We start from the raw sequence: 20,985 nt of genomic DNA, 5'->3' as shown, positions 1-20,985 counted from the left end.
CCCTCTGCTCCCCCCTCCTCCCATCCCATCCCAACTCATCCCATCCCCCATGCTCCCACCAACACATACCTCCTTCCCCTCCCTCTCACCCCGGTCACACAGCAAATATCCTGATGCTGCAGTTCCAAGCCATGTGTCCGCCCCAGCCTATGCAATCCAATGGTCTCTGACCAAGTCCCTTTGTTCAGACATTAATACAAAACACACAATAGGAAAAAAAAACAAAACAAAAGGAGCCAGACACAAGAGGGAGACACACTGCTGGGCTCCAGCTCTGGCCTCTGAGCCCTTCAGCTAAGCTCCACAGCAGCTAGGCTCTTGGGGTACCTCCTGTCACACTCAAGGCTACAGGTCCCAAGGTTTCCAAGGTGCATAGGATAAGGAAGAAAGGAAGTAAACTACAAGCCTGTTTCTGTTTTAGGTTCCCCCCATCCCTTTCCCTCAACCCAATGGCTGCTGGAGGATATTCTTGACTCCGACAGGTCTTTTCCCGTCTTCCAGTGAGACCCTGCCTGGGGACCAGGTTCACTGTAAGTCACTCGTTCCTCTCTGGAACGTGGGCAATGGGTTTGGCAGCGAGGGGAGGGAGCGGAGCATGTTGTGGGGGGATGACAGGCTTTTGTCTCACAGCAAGTCGGGGGGGAGATGTCAGGGAAGGCAAGAGAAAAGAGCCAAAAGAAGCCGGTAAAGCTGGCCCTCTGCTTGATGATTGTACTCAAGACTTCTCCTTGGGGCAGCTTCAGTGTGCCAGTGCTGGCCTGTTGTCCAGTCACCTCTCGCAGCCCTGCTGAGAGAAAGCACGTGGTGGGGTGCTTCCTGCTGCTTCGTCCTCTGGCTGGCTGCCCTCATGCCCGCTGGAGATATCCGAGTCGCAGTCAAGCGCCTCATAGATGGTAGGCAGTGTGGTCTGCTGGCTGAGGCGCTTGCGCAGGCCCACAAGCAATGGCTGCGGCATGGAGGAGACATCCACATTGTTGCCAAGGTCAACCCAGGCCAGGCAAGGGAACTTGTTCATGTCCTTCATGGTGTCAGTCAGCTCCTTCATGGTTGCCCGCGTCAGTCGGTTGCCATTGAGGGAAAGGTGAGTGAGCTTGGGTAGTGCCCAGAGGAAGGGCAGCAGCAGGCGCACCATGTCGTCATTCAGCTCGGTGAAGCTCAGGTCCACAGAGGTGAGGTGGTCCCCGTTGTTCTGCAGGTAGTAGGCCATGCGGTGGACATCCCGCATGGTCAGGGGGATCCCTGACAAATCCATGGAGTCCTGACTCACCTTCTTCTGCAGGCTGGTCTTCAGGCTAATGATGGAAAGGGTAGAGAGAGATCATTAAGGGGAACACTCATCCACCTCTCTCACCCAAGTGAGAGAGCACTTGGGACAGGGGAGAACTCATTAAGAATATGGGCTGGAACGTTAAGCAAAGGGTTAATGGAGCTCACTGAGGAAACAAGCACAAGGATTGCACCATGCCTCAGGGCAGACTGTGTCCTGGGGCTTTCCTGTATATTCTCAGCACTTACACATAAACTTTGCCAGAACTGGTTAAACACAGGATGCTAAAATGTCTTCCACTAGCACATTTCAAAGGGTTTGCCTGCATGTGCCTGTACAGACGCTCATGCATGGAAAGCAAAAATAACCAAGGCAAGCAAACTTTTCAAGTGCACTGGCTTGTGCTGTGTGGGGGCTGTCTGTGTGCCACCTCTCCAAGTGGATGCCAAGATCTGCTGCAAACAGGCTGTGCTGCGGGTCTGCTACAGTGGAAAACAGTGTTAAAAGGCTGAGAAACAGAGATTTTATCAGGAAAACAATCTATAGGCAAACGGCACTCTAGGAGTGGATTTTCTGCATGTCCCTTTAAAAACCGTCCCAAGCAGCACATAGTCAGTAAGCAGCACCAGTGGCTGCCTATTAGGGTCTCTGTGGTCAGCAGATCATCTGGGATCTGCTGCAGCTGTGAGGAGGCGGGGAGGGCTAAGGGTGCTAAAAGAAATCTAGAGAGGTGGTTTCAGCCATTTCTGTTGCTGTCTGCCTGGCAAGTGGAGTGAGGAGGAGGTAGGCAAGCTGCGCAGCAGGCAAAGCTGTGCTATGGGGCTGTTGGGTACACAAAGGGAGTGGGATGTGGAGTTTTATGATGGACTGTGGGTTTGTGAGAGTGCTGTGGGAAGGTGGGAGCTGTGGGGCTAGAGGAGCTGGTGGGGATATGCTGTAAGATGGAGCAGGAATGTGTGTTGGTGTAACACAGGAGAACCTAATCCCTTAGTGTAAATGATATTAGTCTTGCTGTCCTTTCAGACACATCTAACTTAAAGATATGGGAGTCCTAGTTAGTAGGACCCACACTAGTGTGCTTGGTGGGTCTATAAGTGCCTTAAGCTTGGGCGGAGCAGGGTGGGTTAAGAATTAATCACCAGTTTGAAGGTCCCCACTCTTCCTATCTGGCTCTCTGTAGTGTCCTGTACACCTGTGGCACAGCCAGTCCCTAAGAGCAATGGGTGCAATTTCCTCGGAGGAGGCTGCAGCACCGCAGGAGCTCCAGTGGCAGGTGAGAATGTCCCTATAAGCCTCAGTATTGCAAGGCCCTTCTGTAATTGTGGAGAGGATGTGACGCTGCCTCTATAGCTTTGCTTTACATATGCAGCTCATGGCATCCTGGAAATTTCAGCCCTTAATAATCCCCTCTGAGTATGTAATAACATGCCGTGGATAAATGTGCACCAGTGCAGGCAACAGCCCTTCATAGACACATTCAATGTTAGCAAACCTGTAGCAGCACTTCCTTGTAGGAGCATGAGGTGGAAAGACCTCTGAAGACCACAGATTCCTGCTCTGGGTTTAGCAACACTTTGCTCAGGCTGCTCCTGGTAGCTGGTACAAGAGATAAGATAGAAGCCTGCTCTGGCCTATATTGGTTTAATGTAAGACTTTGTTTGGGGTATGGGGGAAATACAGGATAAACAAGCATAGAAGCAAGCCTTGAATTACTTCAGTGCCTGTTTTGTGCAAACACAACCTGCGGCTCCTGGAAATTCTCTTCCCCAGGGCTGAGAAACCATGGCAGATCCTGGGGTGGGGTGCGCACAGAAAGGAGACTTAAAAATAGGAACACCCCATCCCACCCCCAGGCCTCATCTGGGTGCTTGCAAAGCTTCATCTGACCTTCCTATTTATTGTAAAGCTACATGGAACAAGCCTTAGAGCTCCCAGTTTGGTGTGGGGATGGGAACCAGGCTGGACTGGGGACCACTGGAGGGCATGTCTGCGCCAGCACCGCTCCCTCTGCCGCGCCTCAGCATCTGCAACAGCAGCTTTCTTAACAGGGGGCGAGTCTGAATGGCTCCTGGGGTCCGTTTTTGGGTGACTTGGCTCTGAGTGCAAACAGTATAAGTGAGGGGAAATGTCAGGAAGACAAAAGCAACGTGCTTGTCTGTCTCTGCCTGTTATGCCTCCCCTCCTGCTGACTGCTATGCAGGGACTGCAGTAATAAGTCATGGATTGTGCTCTGACCAGAGCAGGCACCTTCTGCTGCTCTCCCCAGCAACAAGCCAATACCCCAAGGAGGCTTTAATCAAGCAGACAAATTTTCTTCCTGTAATTGATTTTCCAGACTGCTCCTGGCTGAATGTGCTTAAACTCTCCTGCCTCCTGTCCTGTGCCAGAGCCCTCCCTCCCTGCTTTGCTGGCTTGTTTTTCTTTCCTTTCCTGTGTTTTTACTGCTTCCTTTTGCCCTCATTGCTGTACCTGCCAGGGTGACTCTGGGCCCCCTGTGTTTAAGTTGTTCTCTTGCCTATAAAAATGCCTCTTGTAGGGATGTGTCTGTAGAAGCCTCACCCTGGTGGACATAGCCCCTAATGCTGCAGACAGGCCCTCAGCTCTCTGGTAAGTGCTGAAGCATGAGATCTGATGCCCCACGCATGCTGTGAATCCTGTCAGCTCTCCCTCTCACCTCCTTTGGTGTTTCTGTGCAGCTCCAAGAGGTGCAGCTAAATACCGTCTCTGGGGTAGGACACAGAACAGCTGCCTACTCCTTTGCTCCTTCTCCTCTATTGCTTTAGAGGTGAATATGTCTGCTGTCAGAAAAGGGACAGGGAAATGTGGGTAGATGCTTTACTATGAATTATCTGACATTTGGTATTTTCTTGGAGCTCTGCTAAGCTCTATTTCTCCTGGGGAGGGGGCACGATACACAGGACACCAAGCTCTCAGACGCTTGTGCAGCAGCTGAGAAAATGCCAGGTTTATTTCCAGGGAAATGGGTCACCTATTATCCCCTAATTTCTGCAAGTGAAATAGGCTTAAAGACTGCTTCAGCTGCAGAACCTTTTTTCTTTGTGTGAGACAAAACAGCTACTTAGCGACATGGCTCTTGATGCCCATGGGACTTGTGGGCAGAGGACTGGAAAGCACTGGAGGCTGGATTAACTTAATGCTACTGCAGCTGGCGCTGTGTGCAGATTTATAATTGTGGGGATTTGCATCTAACAAGGATCTGGACCCTGGATGCAGGGAAGCAGACTGTGTTTGTATTATGTGCAGCAGGCTTAGAGAGGAAACAAACCCCCACCCCCTCAGATGCTGGAGAAATGGCTGCAAGTGAGAAATTCTGCGAAACTTTGAGGAAGAAGCAAGGACAATCAGCAGCCTGTGCCCTTGCTGTCTGCCTGGAGCTGGATGCAGCATCCAGTGAGGAACGATGCCTGCCCTCCTCTATGTATAAGGAAGGGATCAGGGACCTGCTTGCAACCCTAGTCCAGCCCTCCTGAGGGACGAGAGCTCTTCTAGGTATATCTCCTTGTTTCCTATGGGAAACAAGTTGTTCTTTGCATTGTTTGCAACTCCCTCCTTGGAGTATGCCCTTTCTCTGGCTTATCCCTTCCCTAGGTGCCAACTCTACTCTCCAGTGGGCATTTGCCAGCAGTCCACAGGCTGCACCATGAGCCTGGCCATGTGAGATCCATCCAGGATCAGTCCAGACAGTGCAGGCATCTGAGCGACCTGCAGGTGTTGGAAGGCAGCTTTCTACCTCCTAATCAGAAATGTGGACTCAGAAAAGGATGAAATGACCTTGTGCCTCTCTTGGCTTTTTTCTGGGATAAAAATCTTCCTCTCCCCACATAAGGCTCAAACACTGCTCCTGCCTCCTGGGAGCTCAGCTAACATAAGCAAATTCAGAACTGTTTGGACAGGAAACAATTAAAAGACCTGAAATTAATTGCTAGGTTTTTTTGTCTCCAGGATCTGTCCCAAGGGCCCTAACCCTTAGCCCCTCTTCCAGGTGATTCTTTGACTCCATGAAGCTGAGGGCTCAGCACACTTTTTCATTTGCACTGAATCTTTTCTACTTCTTGCTTATTAGCTAAATTCCCTGGTAGCTGCAGGGAAGGTGTGCTAATGGCTTCTGACTGTTGTTGCTCCGGTGGGATTTGCAGCAGCCACAGTGGTGCCTGACCTCTTGTTAGCTTCTTGGGGTTTGGAGGAGAATGCCCGAGAATGTTCAGGTTCCTGGAGTCCCAGCCTCATTTCCCTGTCTCTATGCTATGGAGAGAGGCTGGGAGATGGTAAAAGACAATTTCAGTAATGAGGGATGCCCACTACTCCCTGCCTGTCTGGGGAATTACCAGCTTTCTCCTCCTCTACATCTTATTTTTATGTTTAATTTGCTTCCAAATGTGAAATTTTCCTGATGCCAGAGACTCCCATCACTGTGTATCCCCTCCTTCATTAACAGGTGCTGCCAGTAGTGGCTAATTAGCCATGAGTCTGGTATCTCCTGGCTGCTCTTCCTTGCACAGAACCTAGTGACAGGCATGTTTGGATGGCTTCTCTGCTTTAAGCAGTGATTTAGGGGATGGACTCCAGGCTTTTTAATCACCCACTTAGCATAATCTGCTTGCTCTGCTTCCTCATGCACCCACAGGGTGCTGCAGTGCAGGGCTAGCTTTAGCTGCCTCCAGTGTAACATGAAAAAGGAAAGAGAAGTCTCAAAAGCACTGATCGGTGAACTCAGCCTGAGCTGTTCTGAGGCTGGGCCCAGCACCTCTGTAAAGATGGAGGCAGGGCACAAACAGGCCACTTCCATGAGAAGTCCCTTAGTCACATCTCCATCCTTGCACCCAAGCTCTTTTGGTGAAGTCTGAGGAGGTCCCTCACTGTGGAGAGAAGGGAGTGCAAAGGTAGCCTTTCTTCTACCACCCTTCCTCTGCAACTGGGGTGGGATGTGGATATCCACAGGTGGTGATGCAGCTGAGCGCCTCTCTTCTTTGTGGCTCTGCTGTCACTTTCACTCTGTCCTTGAAGGTGTGTTCAAGACAGGTGTGAACCCTCAGCCTTCCTTCTGCTGCCACATTGGTTGTTTCCCCTCATTATTTAGGTCTATCCTAGCAATGCAGGGAATAATGCTACCTCCTCACTGTAAATGCCATGTATGAGCCTATGCCATAGAATCACAGAAGGGTTTGGGTTGGAAGGGACCTTTAGAGCCCATCCAGTCCAACCCCCCTGCAAGGAGCAGGGACATCTCCAACCAGATCAGGTTGCTCAGAGCCCCGTCCAACCTGGTCTTGATGTCCCTGTCAGACCTTCAACTGTGTAAGACTCATGAAAGCACAAGGTCTCTGCTGATTCCTTTTAACTGCTATCTGCTACCCAGCCTCTGTTATTACACTCATTATCTGTCTATCGATGTCCTGCTTCTCCTGCCTATCGGTCTTGGACTTTTTCTTCTGATCTGTGACAGGGCAGCATCAAGCTGCTGGATGACCCTTTCCACCATCTCCAACAGCCTTTGCAGATGTACCTGCCTCTTCAATCTGCTGGGAACCCTAATCATGGGTAGTGTTTGGGTCTCTCTGGACTGTAAGATGAGGGGAGGGGACAGTTCCTGCCCCTCTCTGCCATTTTTTTTCACCAGTTCATGTCTGTCCAGCTGACATCTCTGTGAGCAGCAGCTAAAACACTGTGTGGGGCAGTTCCTGTACTCCTGTATGACTATTACCATGTGGCTTTAGTTAACTGACTGGTATTCTCTAGCTTGGCTTCCTGTCTCTAAAGCAGGAATGATGGTGCTGTTTACCCTGTTGCATAAGGGTGACATGAAGCTGTAGTTAATATTCACCTCATGCCATGTGAAGGCTAGGATCTAATCTGCCAGAGTTGTCATCTGCAGCCCTGAGTGATGTTTTCAAGGAAAAAAAAAAAAAAAAAAGCCCTTTAGAGCTGTTTACTTCCAGTCTTCTAGACACAAGTGCTTTCATTGCATTTTAAAAGTGCATCTGATGCTGCAATGTCTGAGCAGTGCATGTCAATAACTGACAAACAGAGCAATAAGCCCAGAAGGGATGCTCTGTTCTCCACCCAGCTTTAGATTAGCCAAGATGAAATGCACTTGGATGAGGAAAGTAAAATTGTGGCAAGACTTGTGAAAAGGAAAGCCCAGGTGTATGTAGTTTGGAAGTTAACTTCATGCACACAGCTGCCTTTACTCTTCCATAACTAGTTACTGTGTGAAAAATCTGGGGGTTTTGCTGTGCCAGGAACGCTCTGCTTGTAAAGATCATTCTACGTTTACTGCCTGTGTGTTTTGTGGATTCAGATTTAATCCATTACACTCAAAGGAAGTAGTTACACTGAAGTAGCCAGCTCTGGGGATGATGCAAGTGGAAGATAGGTAAGGTTCCCTGACACGGCTTTGCCAAGACAGCTCCGTTGTAATCCACAGCTTCTTGATTGCAGTGCAAGGCTGCGATCCAGCTCTCCAGACAAAGGCTGCCTTTACCTGGTATCATTCTGCCTCTCCACTCTGAATTGCAGTCCAGTGTGGCTTTGCCCTCAAAACGTAATACACCCCCTGCATTCAAGGATGCAGATGGTGGCACTTGCACTAGAACATGTAGTTCTCTTGCAATGCTGAATTAAGGAAGCCTCAAGATTTCTGAAAACAAGAATTAATAATAACCAAAAATTCTGCATCTGTCAAAATGCCACAGGAGTGGTGTTGAAAGCCTAAAAAGCCTATGTCTGTGGAAAGGAGCATTTCATAATCCATTATGCTTTACGCTATGAACATCAATTTAATGAGAAAGCGAAACTGGAGTTATACAACACTCCAGAATGTATTCTGCTCATTAAACATGAGCGACCTATAGAACTGTAAAATGGTGGTAAAACTGAATTTCCATTATGATATAAGAGAGTGACAATTGTGCATACTGGTCTCAGCTGCGGAAATCTTATCCTCTAGCTGTTTAGTTTTTAATTTTAAAACCCCCAGTAAATTTCTCCAAGATCTTGACTCCCCTGTTTGGTTAGGCAGCCAACCCAAGCAGAGTCAGCTGCAAGGTGGGGTGCAGGCTGTTGACTGGAGGCTGCAGACCTGAGACAGGATTTTGCAGGAAAGGAGAACTGAACCCCTTTCTTTCAGCGTGGCAAACCTGTCTGAGTATCACCTGGGCAGCTGAAACAGTCTCTTTGGGTACTGCACAGCTGGGACATTGCTACGCCTTCATTGTACAAAGCAGACAGCATGGATGCAGAGGGCAAACTGCCTCCCAGCATCACCTTTGACAGTTTAATTGAGTAGAGAAATCAGGCACAGCCTGGGCTGGATCTCTCCTACTGGCTTCAGCTGCTGTTGTACTGAGTCCACTGTCCTGCAAGAAACTTTCTCCTTCCATGTTTCTTTATGGACTCTTCTGGTGTGGGGCATTCGGGTGATGATAGCACGTGGCCTGAGTTCTCTCCCACACTCAGGGCAGTCACTTATCAGTAGCTCTTTAGAATGGCTGAACAGGATAAACAGCATCCCACTGTGTCCTGTGCAAGGCACATTGCACCTCTGCTGCAGTCATAGCTCTGGGTTGAATTATGTTAGTGTTTAAGGTGGTGGTGGAAGCAGGTGGGACCTCTGGCTTTAGTAGGGGGCAGGTTTGTAGTTACGGAGGTCTGGAGGAATATATCTGTGCATGTCTGTAGGCTCTCACATTGGATGCTTTGCTAACTTAGTCTATTTGTGAATATTTAGTATCTGGTTGGGCTCTATAGCATGAATAGCATAAGACTGTTCCTGCTTGCTGGAAGTATGATTGGCTCTTAATAGAGTTAACAGTTCCAGCTGTCCTGGCATTGCTGTGCATCAAAACAGGAGTGCTTGAAGAAATGTATCTTATCCTTTCTGTTTTGCCAGTTCCCGGGTGGCTCAGTTTTGTACTTGCTGAATGTTTTGGGTCTCACTGAGACATAACTACAGTTAGTTTGTTTCTGACCCACTGGTTTGCTATTTGGCAGTGGGGGAGGCACACCTGATGTGTTATCTGGCTCTGGTATTGCAGGTCCTTTCCATCTCCTATACCACATCTCTGTAACAGCCCAAACGTAATTAAAACCTGGCAGATGCTCTAAGTTCTCTGTACGGCTGGGCTTGTTCATTATCTCCTGGATCCATCTGACATGCTGCCAGAAAGCAGAAATCACATTTCAGAAGAGAACAAGGGGGTCCTGCATCAGCTTTGTGAAAGCCAGAAGCCAAAGCCCACAAGACTGCAAAAGCAAGAGGAGAATTCAGTTCCTGAATGTGGTCTCCATGCACTGATTTCTCCTTGCTGTCCCAAATCCCCACTAGATTTTAGAAATGTCTTCAAAGTATTGCTGCTACACCCATGCTTTTCATGGCACCTTGAAGGAAAGATGGTACAAGCCAAGGGCATGGGTTCAGAGACAGAGATTATAATAAAATACTCCCACTAGCAGACAGAGAAGTGGAGAATACAGATCAGGTAAAACAGACTGACTGGACAAAATTTGGCCTTGATATCTCCAAATGAAGCAGCTATTTCTTGCACTCTTGCTACTGGCAACATCCATGTTCTTGCAGCGGTCTCAGATGCCAACTCTGCAGGCGCTTTTTGCCGCAAACTGCAAACCAGTTCCTCTCCAGTCTTAAAAGCAGAAGCTCTGCTGTTTAATATTTAATCAAAATTATTTTATGCCTTATGTAACACCTTGCAGCTGGGCCTGGCTGCCAGGCAGGCCCCCCCATTTTAGACCTGTATTTCCCTCCATCGCATGTTGTCTTGCTGCCCTCTCCCTGCTTATGCTCACAGATGCTCTGTATCTGGCCAGTACTTTAGGTCTGACCCCTCTGTGTGGAATTTGGGCTTATGGTGCTCAGAGCTCTTCCCCTGGCTCTCTGTGTTGTTAGTAAGTGATGAGTTTGCAGCAGGCAGTCCTCTGCTCTCCCTAGGCTATGCAATCAGAGAGAATACCTCCAGTTTGACTCTCCAGTCTGGAAGCCACCTGGAGAAGAGGTTTGTTCTGCCTGCAAACAGGGGTGTGGGGCAGAGGGTTGAGTTAGGTAGCTGCAGGGAGGGATTTTTCACTTGGAAAAACAGAATGAGGCTGGGTTTCAGCAAAAGGGAGCTTGGAAAGGAATGGAGACAGCCACCCTCCATAGAGCTCTCCCCATCTCCAGCACTTCTCTTTGAGCTTCTCTGTATTGGGAGAAGATGGGGATGAGGTCAGACCTGCTCTCTACATCCTGCATCTTCAGTGCTCTGTAGGATCCCATAGGGATCCTCTAACTGAGCGCGTGTGGAAAAGGACTTGCTCAGCTCTGGTCCCCTTGGTCTTGTTCTGTGCTGTGGTTCCCACCTGCAAACTGGCACCAGCAGTCCTGCCCTGCGAGGAGCTGAGGGTGAGAGCATCGAAACTCACAGAGCACTTGGATTTGGTGGCAAAGTGGGGCTACAGGTACGAGAGGCAGATGGCCTGGAAATCATAGTATTAGGTATTTTATTCCTTAAGATGCACTGGGGATCTGCCTCCTAGAACGAAAGGTATGATGAAAATGTCAGTTCCCATGGGGTGGTGTTTAAGTTGCTGGCACGTGCATCAAAGACTCTCAAAGTCTCAGGAAAGCCCAAGGCCATCCTCAGAGTGCTGCCAACTTTGCATTTCTTTTTATGCAGCCTTGCATTTATTCCTGTGAAGCTACTGGGGCTGACATGAGCTCTTTTCTTAGTCACTTGTCTATCTTCTCTTCAGCAGTGGTGATCTGTGTCACAGGAACAGGCTTTGCTTGAAGAAAATGAGGAGAAACAGGGTGGATTTAAAAGAAGTAGGGATTGCTCTTTATCTGGTTAGAAAAGCCAGCAAGTGTCAAGGAGAGAACAAGTGTGGGTGTCTGAATATGTCTGAAGTAGTGGAAAGCAGCTGCCAGGCAGTAGCTGTCAGTGGCCAATGTGCTTTGAGTTGGGTTCCTGGTGAGGTTCTGCACCATCTCAGGTCCCTCTCCTGGTCCTGACAGAGAACTTGATCTCCCTGATCAAGGAGAGGGGTGTTGGTAACTGACCCTGTGCTATTTGGCTGCAGTGGCTGCCATGCAGATTTTCAGTCTTGCCCTTCTCTGAAAAGGGCAGTAGTGGCAGACTGGGATGGTGCTTGGCTGCAGCACCGTTTCTCCTGGCGGATCCCCCTCCGTGCCCATCCACACTGTCCCTGCCAGGCTGCTTACCACACTTGGGACTTCCTCCGGGGCATGCCGTGCCGGTGCCATTTCGAGTGCGGGGTTAGGTGGTAAATCAGCTGCCTGCAGATCCTGTCTGAGGATTTCCAGGGGTCATATTCCTGAAAGCAAAGGGACAGATTAGACTCTGCCTGCACTACAGCAGAACAGGAGGCAAGGACAGAGGAAGACGGGAAAGGAACAGAGGTGGTAGTAGAGCAGCGGTATATATGTAAGGGAGGAGTTGAAGAGAAGAGGAAGAGAGGATGAAAGAGGAATGGCGAGAAGGCCTGAGATGCCTCTGCCATATGCCATCTCTTCCTGGGGTGGAGGAGGAGCAGTAGGAGCTCTGCACTGCCAGGAAGGACCCCAGCCCAGACAGTACATTCCTGCCCAGAGCGGGGCTACAATTTCATACCCTACACAGGAGTAAGTGGAGCTCGGAAGAGGGAGTTATTTTCTAGAACTGTGGTGGAGGAGTCTGGCTCTAGGTCAGGCAACACCCGGGAAGGCAGAGGTGGCTGACAATGCGAGAAGGGCTCTGTGCAGGGACCCTCCACATCCTTTTCTTCAAAAGATCTCCAATCTGAAACAAGCATGAGTGTCTCAGCTCCTCACTGCTGTATCCTCAGCAGCACCTGTCCCCAGCTGTGCAGACAAGCTGCAAACTCATTATACTACAGGACTATGCTAAATTTCTATCAATTATCTTGTTGTTATGCTTCCCTAACTGGATACTGTCTTTGGACTGACTTTCTGTTACCCTGATGTGGAAAGTTCAGCAGTCAGCATCCTTGCCCCATCCCTGAGGTGCTTCTTGCTGGGAGAGGTGTGCCCTGGGACATTCCTGCTCCTCCTGCAGCAGCACTCTGACTGTTTCCTCCTGTGTCCCAGCTGGAAGATGCTGGGACAGGGAACCAGTGAGTTCCCCATACTCTGTCTTGCTTCCTTGCAGTCCCTTCTGCTCCTGGAGGTCTGAGTTTGGGAGCTTCCCAATGCCAGCAGTTCCTTCCAGCCCCTCCAGTAACTCATCAGGAAAAGATAGCACCAAGGTGGTTGCTACCTTCCTGGGTTTATTTATGCACGTTATCTATCACCATGACTTTCAATAGTACCTCTCCTCCCTTGGTGAAGCAGAACAGCAAATGGCAGCTGCTTGAAGGCTGGGATTTCTGCCCCCTCCATCGTGTTTTCCAAATGCGGACAAACACCTTCATTCCCATTCCTCAGCCCTCCAGCTGCAGTGCAACATGTGTATTTAGGGATCTGATAGGTAAACACATAGTAAAGCTGTCAGGGAATATGCTAATTTATTCTTTATTGCAAGCAGTTGAAGCACCGTACTGTGGGCCAACATCTGCACTGTGACTTTCCGAAGCAGTCAGTGAATCAGCTGAACTCCCTAGGGATGCGCTGCCAGCATGTGGCCGTGCTGCTGTGCCAAAGGAAGAGGGATCCCAGCCTCAGTGCTCAGCTGAGCACCTCCCTGAGGAGCCCCACAGGGACTAGCCCGTGCCCTTGGGTGAGGTGCCTTGTTCTAGACTACTGCTGTGCTGGCAAGGCTGCAGCTGGCACCCTGCTGTCACCTACAAAAGCAAACCTTTCCAAGTGGGTGCACGTGCACACCGGGCTTCAGCACAGAAGCTGGCACAACATTCTGCAAGCGTTTGTTGACTCACAACTGAGAATTACCCTCCTGTTACTTCCCGTGTCCTCACTGATTTAATTTCCACTGACAGACTGGGAATTGCACTCAGCCTGCTTGCCTGTAATGCAGTTACACCCACCAGATGCTCAGCCAGGGTCAGAGAGGGGACGTGATCTGCCAGTGTTTGTGCTAGGAAGTGTGCTGATTCTCTAGGGCACCGAGTTGCTTCAACCCCTTAATTAAATTCCTGTGGGCTTTGAGGGGCAGCTCAGGTGCTCAAATCTTCCCTTCCATGGGGAAAATCTTATCTATATAATGGTGCATGTACATCTATATGACATGAAAATAGCAGGGGGACAAGGTGTATGCAGGTATATGAGAATTGTAGTGTGTACCCTACCTGGAGTAGGGAAACGTCCCCTCATGCTGCCTCCCCTACAGGGCACGGCGCGGCATGAGGCTGGAGATGGTCTGGTAGAACAGCTGGAGATGAGGTTAGGTGAGCCCTGGCTAAGAGGTACTACTGCTGCAACCCACCTCATTCCTTATAAAACATGCATAAAAATTACACTTGATTTTTTTTTTTTCAGGCTGCATTGCAGCCTGATGATGATTAAACTTTGACTAAATGTAGTTTGTCTATTGAGACCTGACTGGGTTAATTGTTATCAGAGAGCCTCAGGAGATGGCAGAACAAGGTTAGAAATACCACTAATCTACACCAGGCACTCAGTGTATTCCCTAGGGTGCCTCTGTTTGCTCTGAGCTGTCTGTACTTAATGTCTCTCTTTGAATAAAGAAATTCACTCTCTAGCTTTCCTTATGAAGCAAACATGACACTTGCCAACCCTGATGAGCAAATGGCTGTATTGCAAATCCAAGTGTTTGTGGTGACAAAGGGTAAGAGAAGAAGATGCTGGTGTTGCAGTGGGATGGTGTTATCTCTGATGTTTGCCTGCAGTCAGCCTTGCCTTTCTTTGTCTCTGCTCTCCTCATTCTCTGAAGGAAAGTGCCACAGCCATGCAGGGATACCTGTGCACGTAACACATGCTTCTTGAACTCTGAGTTGCAATATATTCTTTCAGAAATCTGGGAGGTTATAGTGGGGATGGAATGCTGGATTAGGGTAGCTACATATGGCAAAGGACCTGGGAAGAGAGAGGTGACTGTCCTCCGCCTGCAAAGGCACCAGTCTGAAGCAGAGATCTCTGTTCCTCTCTGCAGCCCCATAACCCCTCCATAAGCCAGCTGCTTTGAAGCTCTGGGGCATATTGGTGAATATGGCACCACCACCCACCCCATATATTTTTATCTGGCCTGTACTCTGTCATCAAGTTTACTATTGGCACAAAAAATAAATTCTTGATTTCTGTTCATGTAACTGACCCCTCCTTCAGTTGCATTCATTTTTCTGAGGTAGTTCTGATTTCTACAGAAGTATGCAAAACAGTCTATGCTACCACTCCAAGGGTACGCTGGCTCATTCTGAAGGGCTGCAGAGCACCACCCAGCACCAGCCACCCTATTAGCGCTCTCTTTGCATGAGTGCTGTGGTGCAAAGTATTAATTGAGCTGAGGGAAGGGTTCACCTTTTTGGGACACTGCAGATCTCTAGCAAGGCTCATCAGCAAGTCATGGGAGATGGGATCCACCAAATTGAGGAAAGTTGCATTTTTGTAGAGCACTTCGTTGAGGAATGTTCCTTCCAGTCCCAGGTCCTACAAAAAAAACCACAGTCAGACACACAGGCTTCCTTGCAGCTATAACCATGATATGTTTTGAAACCAGAAAGTAAATCTGATGAGGTGCCAGCTGGTTGCTTAATACAGGAAACTATCCAACAAAGGTGAAGCAGCTGTGTCTGAGCCGGGGTTACTGTGGTGGGGTATGTGGACAGCCAGACTGCTGAATGAGATGCAGTGTTAAGTTGAGCTGGTCAGCCTATGGACTGACCACCTTGTTTCCACCTACCACAGGAAGGTGAGAGTGGTATCGCTTCCAGGCTGGCTGGAGCCCAGAGAGAATTAGCTCCAGAGAAACAGTTTTGTCAGCCTCTATGTGTGAATCTGCTTGATGAAGCCAAGCAGGAAGGCTGGCTCTAAGCCTGCTTCTCCAATCTCAGCTTTTCTGGAAGAATCAAACCTTTCTCAGGTATTTAGGTACTGCCATACACCCTAATGGTGGCTGGCTGAGCAGACGTCCTGCCTGTCAGTATGAGTTCAGCTGTGCTTTGAGTTTCTCAGTAAGCGCTAGGCACTGACAGTACTGTCTGTTGGGTACAATGGTAAATTTATAGGGAGCTCTACATAACAGTTATGGGGAGGCCTCTTCCCATCTTCCATAGAGTAAGCTAGGGGAACATCTGTGGTCCATGCAACTTACCTGCATGGACCAGGGTCTGGGGCACCTTTGGATGTGCTGGAAGAAACCTCAGCATCCTTTGGAAGAAAAAGCCTCCCCAAGGGCCAGATGGGTGATACTGCAAAGAACTAAGCTATTTCTTGCTAAGAGGAAAGCTAAGATCTAGTATATAACACAGTTATTACAATCAGGAGATACCACAGAGCTGTGGAAAGAAAAAAAAAAATCTGAGAAAGCAAGATCACATACTTGCATGAAAATACGCCAAGGGCAGAAAAAAATACCCCTGGAATAGAAACGTAGAACAAAAAAGCTCCCTAATAGGGATAGTGCTGGGTTTGATTCAGTTGACAAGGAGGGCTCAGCTGAGGGAGGAAACAAGTCCTATGTCTATTCTGTATGCTGTTGCCAGGAGAAATGAATAAGCAAATGGATGCCCCATATGTTTGCGCTGCTCCACTGAATATGTGCTTCAGGCACCACCCAGTGAAGGATGCACTGAGAGCTCAAAAAAAAAAAAAAAAAAGAGGGAGGAAGAAACGAGCTGGCTGTACACGCATACATCACCAGCAGGGATGGAGGCATAGCTAGCAGAGGTGTGGGACCTTAACTGTAAGCAGCAATCAAAGCCAGTGCTGTATCCACTCTCTTCTCTGGGTATGTTTGGATTGAGCAGAGAGCACAATACCAAAGAGATGCTGGCTACAGATCTGGTGGAGAAAGGGAGAATAAATCAAATGCTTTACAGCCCCATCACTGTGTGTACACAGCTGATACTCATAAGCAACCAAAGAACCCAAGCAGTGGATCAGTCCTGAAGGACAGATAACCACAGCTGGATGTGGGCCAGGAGTGTACCAAGGCATCATGCCAATGTCTCCCTTAACCATAAGGCTTCAGGGAAATGGAGCCTCCTACGCCAAGTGTAATACGCACAGACGAAGAAAGCTGCCGAGAGGATGGTGTGGCTGGGCATGCAGCAGTGGATGTGAGAGCAGTAATTAAGCTCCCTGAACTGGAGCTATACCATTAGGATGAATCTGCATTCCCATTATAAATCCTGCCTGCAAGGGTTTTATAAATAATATAGCTGTAAATATTCACTTCACAATGATAATCCATAAATTTTTAGCCCAGGGGAATTTTCTGGTTCATCTTACTTATTTTCTTCCTTCTCTCTCTTGCTGTCATTTCTTGGAAAATTCTGTACCACCCAAAGGGTGGCTGGAGACAGCAGAATACTATAAGTTTTGCCAGTTCAGTTGGCTTAGTGCTATTATCTTAAAAATGACACTTGGCTGTTGTCTTGGCACAGGGAAAACAGATTGTACCAGACTCTTTGTTGGTCTAAGTCTAATGTCTCCCTGGCTTCAGCTGAGTGTTGCCCTCTTAGACCAACAGGAAAGCTGGTGTGTCTTTTGCAGGTGAGTATTTCTGAGACAGGTAAGATGATCTGCCATGGAGGCATCCAAGTGTTCCTGTGCAAAGGAAGGGTACATGAGCATACACCTGTGGTTTGTAGTTGTTCCCTGTCCGATCTTCTAAAATGCTGGGATCTTGCATCTCTGTTAGCAGATCTGCTTCTGCCTGGCTTGCTTGCTTTACTTTATTACACCGTCCTGATACCCTAGGAGCAGATGGCAGACCACAGGTCAAAAAACACTGGTAGATAAATTACATCCTGTGGGGTACATCTGCAGGGCTGGAAGGTCTGTGTCTGCTAGGAGCAGCAGGTTGCCTTGAAGCAGGAGGCACGTGTCGGGAGCCCATGTCCTCTGGTCTGGCTCAGCGTGTCTGCTCACTTGAGGAGGCTGTGATTCCGGTCCTCTGCTCTCTTCTGGGGTGTTAAGGCACAGTAATGAGGTATGGTGTTAAATATCCTCACTGTCTACTGGAGTGAACAAAGTATCTCTTTTTACAGGTAACAAACAGACCTTCACCTGGGACGCATTAATCCGTGACTCCTGAGAGCGTGTTGCTGCCAAGGTAAGCCAGTCTGTGTAAGGAAGGATATGCTGGGGACCAAGCTAAGGGCTGAATTTATTTGAGGAGTGAGGGAAATTTGTAAATGGGTAAAAAAGGCTGGTCATAGTACTCTTTGAAGCTGACATTGGACATGTGAGGAAGACTGGTTCTGATTACATGACTCCAGACTGGTTGACAGTGGTGTTTAGTTGTTGAAGGGTGTGGTATGGTTAGTGGTGTAGCCCTCTGTCTCTGAAATCTCCGAGCACACAATGAACCAGAGGCTTTGGGGTGGTGTTGGATAGGTTCCTGTTTTACTTGATGGAGGAAGGCTGTGTTGTGACTACAGGATGCATGTCCCACTGCTCTGTCATGAGCAGATGAACAGAGGGTCACTATTTTGACATGGACAGGCAGAGATGGGGACCAGGAATAACAAGGGGAACTGGAAGGGCAGTGGACAAAATGTGAGTGTTCAGGATGTGGTAATTCTCAGCGCCGATGTGGGGAAGCTGAGTGTTTTAACTGATCCTGAAAGGAGCTGGCAGGCTGCACTGAAAGGAGGGCTTAGAAATGACCCTCCATTCCAGATGACCCTATGACTTAGCATTCAAACCCTGGCTGTTCACAGATGGACCTTCTGGACACCTCCAAAGTCCGTGGAAGATTTCAGTGCTTCAGTCTCAGCGAGAGATGCTGAGCACTATGGAAAATGACATTCTGTAGTTCTGGCCTCTGGCATACCCTACAAAAGTCTGTTCATGTTATATCGCCATGTTCATGAAGTGAGGGGTTGCCTCTTTTTCTTCACAAGCATCTTGTAACAGTGCCTTTCCAAAACTGCCTGTGAAATCTTATTCAACCCTTGTCTGCCATACTGCTACCCACATACAAGCTTTCTGCTGAGGGTTGATTTGTCTACACACATGGCAAGAAGAGTGTTTGTGGTACTGGTAACAATCTTTATGTGAATGCTAAAGCAGTGGACAGGAAAAGTAGAGATGTAATTTTGGGTCCTGTAAGCTCTTACTCATAGAGTGCAACTTGCTAGTAGGCCAGGGCATTGACCACCGCTGTTGCACGTGTTGTAAAAGCAGAGACAGGGCTGTCCCTGCAGTTGGTAGTAGGGTTACACAAACATCCCAGCAAACCAGTCCCTGCTCCAGTGTACTCACACCCGAAGGTTACTTGCCACTATGGTGAGAAACTGAGTGTGTTCCCAAGGTGAAGTAGGTCATTATCTACTGAAGCAACATGATACGCTAAGAACTGATGGTGTGTTATGTCCAAATCAGAGGGAGAATTTCTCCTGTGCTACTGATTGCAGAGTTGCCTGCAGTTTAGGGGAGCTGAGTTTGCCTGGAAAGTGATGGTAGCACTGAGCGATGGAGCAGATGGCTCTGTTCCAGCGGCAGGGCTCTGTCCTCGGCATCCGTTTGGCACCACACTGTCTGCACACTGGCTTTTCTGTTCCTGAATGGCGGCAGACAGAAACAAGCTCCCACTGATACACTGACCCCTTTACCTCTCCTCTCAGTCTAGGCTGGCCCAGAGGTCCTCTCCAAAACCTTTGCGAGTGCTCTCAAAAGACAGATCTTGGCCAGCCTGGCTGGGCGGGTGGGTGTATGGAGATGTGGTAGCAGTGGGATGGCAGTGGCTTTTCTCTCGGGGGGCATCGATCCTGAGCGCACCCGGGGGCTGGCATGGGGGGGTGTGGATGGGGACAGCCGAGGTTTGGACAGCCCTTCTTCTGCCTCCAGCGCAGCCCTGCTCCCGGCCCCGCTCCCTCTGCCCCCAGGCGCCCCTTGCCCCGGCGGGGACACGGGGAGGTGGCGGGGAGCCAGGACGGGTGTCGCCTGCCGCGGCGGGCACGGAGCGGCCGGAGGCAGCACAAAGAACCCGCCCCGCCAAGAGGGGCTGCAGATCCACCCCGCCGAGGGCGGGGGGCTTGTGAACCCCGGCCTCCCGCCCCGCACCGCCGGGTGGGGGACACTGCAGACCCCGGCCCGCACCGCCCTTTGTTGCCTGCCCCGCCCGCCGCTCCCCTCCTGCCCCGCGGCCCGGGTCGCCCGCAGCGTTTTACCTTCCGAAGGAGCCTGAGTATGTGCACGGCGTGCTCCCGCTTGTGCTCCCGGATGGTGGCCTGGATCTCCCGCAGCCACCCCACCCGCCGCACGTAGGGCGCCGGCGAGGCTTTGCGCAGCACCCCGGGCAGCTTCTGCGGGTGGAGGAGCAGGGAGGAGAGGTGGAAGTCTCCCCGGCCCCCCTCCAGCCTGCCGCCGCAGGGCTCCTCGGTGCCCTCCTCCTCCAGGCTGCTCTGCCGGCTCAGCCGGGAGCCCATGGCCGCGATGCCTCCGGACCGGGCGAGCACCGGGCTGTGGGCCGGGGGAGGCGCCGGGGAAGGCGGGGGGTCCGGGCCGCCCCGCCCGGTCGGTCGGCTCCGCCCCGACTCCCCGTGCTCCCCGACTGGCGGTTCCCGGCGCCCCCGGAGGAGCAGCACACCGGGGATATTTTATTTGCTCGGGTTCCTGCCCCAACACCCGCCTCCCCAGCGCCTCGGCAGCCCCCCGCTGCCCCTTCTCCCGGAGGAGCCTCCTCCTCCTGGGTTCGTTCTGCCGAGAGATGCTCGGTGGGGACAAAGAGAGACGCGGATGCTGCCGGGACCGCTGCTCGCATCTAGGCGTGTTGGGGAGCTTTTTTTTTCCTAGGCAAACTCTTTGAACACTGCAAAAGGTTGTCAAGATTAACCGTGGTTCAAAACACGCCATCTGGCTGGGACTGCTTCTGTGGGCTGTGTGTTCTATCGGTCTGCTGTTGGACCCAGAGGAGGTGTTTTTACGAATCTAGAAAGTGGCAGGAATTTTGCCTGCCGCCCGTTGTCTGCAACTGATAGTACGATGCTGGCACCGTTCCTTACCTGCTGTGGGTAGAAGTGTTTTCCGCGTATGCATTCCTCCCTCCCCCAGCAAGTTTAGCACAGGCTTTCCTCAGACAAAATCAGTGCCATCTGACAGGATGGTCAAAAACAAAGCCTGGATCCCATCTCCAACTGAGATTTTGCAGGCAGCTGAGTCATGCTCCCAGTATAACCAGTGGCTCAGCCTGACCTTCTGCTTTCTGGAGCCAGAGCCGTGGGCTCGCTTTTGTTCAGGACTATCCCCACACCGAGCCCAGGTGCCCATGAGGGACCGCAAATCCTGCACATAGAGAGGAGTGGCTGGTAGCTGTAATGTGAGGGCACACAGCTATAGGAACAGCCTGGGCTTCCCACTGCCTTGTGCATCCATTACAACAAGTATCATCCGATGCATCCACAGAAGAATCTGTTCTTGTGGCCATCAGGTCCTTGCTGTGGGGGACTGGGGATGGCTGTGGCTCTTTGGTGTACAGAGCCAGCAAGGTTAATTTTCCTTGTTAGCATTCCTCAGCGCCTTGGATGGGGATGGAGATGTGAGTGCTCCACATCATTGCAGCCTCTTTCAAATACTCTACAGGTGACCTGAGTCTGGCTTGAAGAGA

General features: G+C 50.1%; 2 protein-coding genes across 2 annotated transcripts in view; one reads left to right on the top strand and one right to left on the bottom strand.

Annotated features, from left to right (window-relative positions):
• The first annotated feature begins 504 nt into the window (after positions 1–504).
• The window catches only part of GGT1 (gamma-glutamyltransferase 1), a 60,160-nt gene continuing 39,679 nt past the window's right edge, over positions 505–20,985 (top strand). Inside the window, exons 1-3 of the mRNA XM_086761694.1 lie at positions 505–530; positions 2,448–2,540; positions 17,423–17,487. The gene's annotated coding sequence lies outside the window, so the exon portion shown is untranslated. The remainder of the gene's footprint in view (positions 531–2,447; positions 2,541–17,422; positions 17,488–20,985) is intronic.
• LRRC75B (leucine rich repeat containing 75B) lies at positions 523–19,819 on the bottom strand. The gene is made up of 4 exons (XM_086761696.1): positions 19,550–19,819; positions 14,730–14,858; positions 11,502–11,614; positions 523–1,292 (listed from the first exon to the last, which is right to left on the bottom strand). Exons 1-4 carry the CDS (start codon positions 19,805–19,807, stop codon positions 770–772), a joined length of 1,023 nt encoding a protein of 340 aa, XP_086617822.1. The 5' UTR covers positions 19,808–19,819; the 3' UTR covers positions 523–769.

The sequence above is a fragment of the Chlamydotis macqueenii genome, chromosome 17 (genome assembly GCF_036417535.1).
Source record: "Chlamydotis macqueenii isolate bChlMac1 chromosome 17, bChlMac1.mat, whole genome shotgun sequence".
NCBI classification, from domain to species: Eukaryota; Metazoa; Chordata; class Aves; order Otidiformes; family Otididae; genus Chlamydotis; species Chlamydotis macqueenii.
The sequence above is the reverse complement of the archived record's forward strand: the minus strand, read 5'-3'. Positions and strand labels throughout refer to the sequence as shown.

Bases quoted from the DNA above. Each gene is read 5' to 3' on its own strand.
- LRRC75B (XM_086761696.1), bottom strand. From the start codon at position 19,807: ATGGGCTCCCGGCTGAGCCGGCAGAGCAGCCTGGAGGAGGAGGGCACC. The intron at 14,859-19,549 runs GTAAAACGCTGC...TTTTTTTTGTAG, and splicing joins TACTCAGGCTCCTTCGGAAG to GACCTGGGACTGGAAGGAAC. The intron at 1,293-11,501 runs GTAAGCAGCCTG...TTCCATCATTAG, and splicing joins CGGAGGAAGTCCCAAGTGTG to CCTGAAGACCAGCCTGCAGA.